The sequence below is a fragment of the Galeopterus variegatus genome, unplaced genomic scaffold, assembly GCF_000696425.1.
Source record: "Galeopterus variegatus unplaced genomic scaffold, G_variegatus-3.0.2 Scaffold5728, whole genome shotgun sequence".
NCBI lineage: Eukaryota > Metazoa > Chordata > Mammalia > Dermoptera > Cynocephalidae > Galeopterus > Galeopterus variegatus.
Genome location: NW_007731839.1, coordinates 42,231 through 45,479, shown reverse-complemented (window position 1 = coordinate 45,479; position 3,249 = coordinate 42,231). Strand labels below are relative to the sequence as shown.

Sequence of the window (3,249 nt, the reverse complement as noted above, 5' to 3'; positions counted from 1 at the left end):
GTTTATGTTCTTATATTCTTTAAATTTAATTGGTATTGGTTTTGTTTTGTTTTGTTTTTGGCTTACTATAAAGTTGGAAAATGACTGAGTATCAATCACAGTGGGAATGGCTGACTCTTAAGGAAGTGTTCTTAACGTTCTTGCATAGATGAGTTTGTGAGATCTGGTTCAGTGGGGAAACTCTTTGATCTACTCTAGAAATTATACTGATTATATAAGTAGAAAGTTTTGGACAAGTTTTACATCTTAAAAATGAATAGTAACCATCTTCTTTTGGCCATGATTTTGCAAATATTGGATCATTTCTGCCATCTTTATATTAAATATGTCAACTCTTTAGTAGCCACAATTTAAAAGTTTGCTAAGGCAGTCCTTGTTGTAATTTGATTTTATTGTCCACCTCGCTCTCTAAAGAATCAGGGGCAGACTCTATCCTGGCAGACAGGGCTGTGAATCACCTTGCCTCTTTAACTGTTTTCTTAGGGTAATTTCATCTGCTTGATGACCTTAATTTCTTCTATTCAATTATTAGGATTATATAGTGATCCTGATATATCAAATGCTTTTAAAATAAAAGTTTATAACAAGAATAATTTTATTTTGTTTTCTTAACAGAAATCATAGCCCATTAATGAGTTTTGGAGCCAGCTTTGTCAGTTTTTTGGTAAGTTGCTACGGGGAGAGGTGTTGGTGTAAGGAAACAACTATATCTACCAGCTGTACAGATACACTGTTTTAGAAAATCTATTAGGGTTTAAAACCGACATAAAGTTTTGGCCTGTTAACCAATGCCTATGAGATAACTTCTCTTTCCCGATTTTAAAAATAAAATGCTTACACCTTACTTCTAGAATATTACATTTTTCCTGACCAAAACCCTTGTTAGAATCATCATGTAATTGAAAGACTTCTTTAAAAATTAAAACTGCATTACAGAGGCAAAAAAAGATCTGAATTTGGGTAATAAAGGTTTGCTCTAAAATTATAGAATAAATGTGGACTAGGAGACAAGGTAAAGAAACAAAGCTAAAGTTTGTTGGTTAGTATTTCCAAACACTAATATCTGAGAATTAAGGGAATAGGTTGCAGTTAGGTAAACTGGTAATACAGAATTGGTAATGTAAAATGGGCAATGTAGAAAATTAGATGCTTTCATGTTTCAGAAACACTTATCTTGCAAACTACTTTTAAACACATAATTTAAAAAAAACTATCAGAATTGTATAACAACGTAAAAAAAAAGTCATGAATAGATCGAAAGCCTTTAGATTTGGATTTAGAAAGATGTCAGCAAATGGGCATGTCACGCACAGCCTGGTGGTGCCCAACCACTGGCACCAGGCCAGTCTCCAGGGACACGGGTTTTCATTCAAGCTATTTATTTCCTCTCATCACCAGTTAATACAACAAAATGGTAAGGCCTACTGTTTACAAGGCCTTGAGGAAAATGGCACTGGGTGGGGATCGTAACATTAGTACCCAAGTGGCCACAAGGGCTGCAAGAGAGACAGAGTCACAGGGTCTTGGCTGAGCTGGTGGTGGAGAAGGGGGTGGGGAGCAAGGCTGTGGCAGGGTTGAGATTGCAGCAGCTTGAGAGGGTGGTTGGGAAGAAGAGTGTGGCAGGGACATTCGGGCAAAGGTGACTGTGGTCTGGTTTGGCTAGAATGGGGAAGTAGGTTAGAGCCATACTGAGGAGGCCTAGAATGCCCAGATGGAACTGGAGGAAACTGATAGGGAACAGAGAACTGAAGACGGTAAATCCATTAGGTCCTTCCAAGAACCAGGTATCCTGCAACAACTCTGTGTTTGCTCCTACAGACCATTAATCTCAGAAACCTCAGTCCTACTGGGTAAAAGTTGCAGGTTTCAGCCCCTACCCAGGCAAATGTGGCCTGAAAATGTACCAGCACGAGGTGCCTGGAAACCAACTGTCAGTGGAATTTTTAACTGTAGACAATGTAAGATGAATTCCTTATAAGTGAGCCCACTGATATTGCTGTTCCTGGAAAGACTGATGATATTCAAAGAGCACCTACAGGCTGTTTCATTAGCGTTTCTGTGCAGTACTCGTTGGAGCCAAGGATCTATGTGGGAGTAGAATGAACTTTTGAATGAGATATACTGCTTTAAAAACTGAATTGAGGGAACCAATCAGAAATTATACAGAATTTCTCTTACTCTGTTTAGTAAGAACCACAAACTGTAGTTTCTGTAAAGGAGTAGGGTATGCTGTGTAACATTTTGATTCTTTTACTTGCAACAAATAATTTTAAGTGGTTTTTTGCTTTGGTTTGTTTTGGTATTTTCTAGTTTAGAGTTTTGTTGTGATAAATTGGCGTAAGTTTTCAGGCACTAACTGATCATCCATTCTTTCCTTACCTCTTGGAAGAATGCCATGATGACATTTGAGGAAGAAAAAATGCAGTTGGCGTGTGATGACTTAAAAACTACAGAAAAGCTGTGTGAAAGTGAAGAGGCTGGAGTGATTGAAACAATCAAGAATAAAATTAAGAAGAATGTAAGTACACAGCTTTAGGTTGTGGACTGTGTGCTACTTATTTAGAACATTGCTCATTTACTTGGTTTTGGTGTTTAGAAAATGACTGAAAAAAAAAAAACAAACCAAGCACTGAATTTTTTATGACTGTGGGTTATGTAAAATTTATCTCTTAATAGAAGCCCCATTTAGTCATTAGAGCCATTTAGTGCATGTTCTCTTGGTATCTTAGAATTATCTTCTTCCATTATGGACCATGTGGTAATGATGCTTTCATAGATGTGAATCAAATAGGATGAGGTGGTGGTTGAACATCAAAATTGCATTTTGGCACAATTCTGGGATTTAGCTGTTTACCTAATTTTCCCCAGGCCTCAGCAGTCTTTGGTTATAAATAAAGTCGCAATAGCAGCATAATCCACCTTTCCTGTGCAAAAGTTCTAGGCTAGGGAGATGTGTCTTCCTACTCCTGATATTTCTTGGCGTGTCCAAGGTCTCACGTGTGTCACATAGGCAGTCGACAAACCAGTCTGTTGATTAGTCCTCAAAGGCTGCCTGTCTTTCCTCTGCTCCTTCACCTGTGAAGCAGTCAGAGGAGGTTGCTTCACTCTGCTCTTGCTTGTGGTGTCCACCTGGATGAAGTCATGGACGGGCCCACAGTACAGTCTTCTGATGCTCCAGAAGGGCCAGAGTTTTCCGTGCTTCTTCCTTCTCCAAACCCGATGTCCAATCAGTGACCAAGTCCTGTTGAC

At 38.6% G+C, this 3,249-nt stretch overlaps 1 protein-coding gene across 1 annotated transcript in view; it reads left to right on the top strand.

Annotated features, from left to right (window-relative positions):
* Nucleotides 1-617: 617 nt before the first annotated feature.
* The window catches only part of LOC103605315 (tetratricopeptide repeat protein 39C-like), a gene marked incomplete at its 3' end in the record, with an annotated part of 23,706 nt that continues 21,074 nt past the window's right edge, over nt 618-3,249 (top strand). The window contains exons 1-2 of the mRNA XM_008589890.1: nt 618-664; nt 2,390-2,518. Of these exons, the coding sequence (XP_008588112.1) occupies nt 632-664; nt 2,390-2,518 (162 nt within the window). The remainder of the gene's footprint in view (nt 665-2,389; nt 2,519-3,249) is intronic.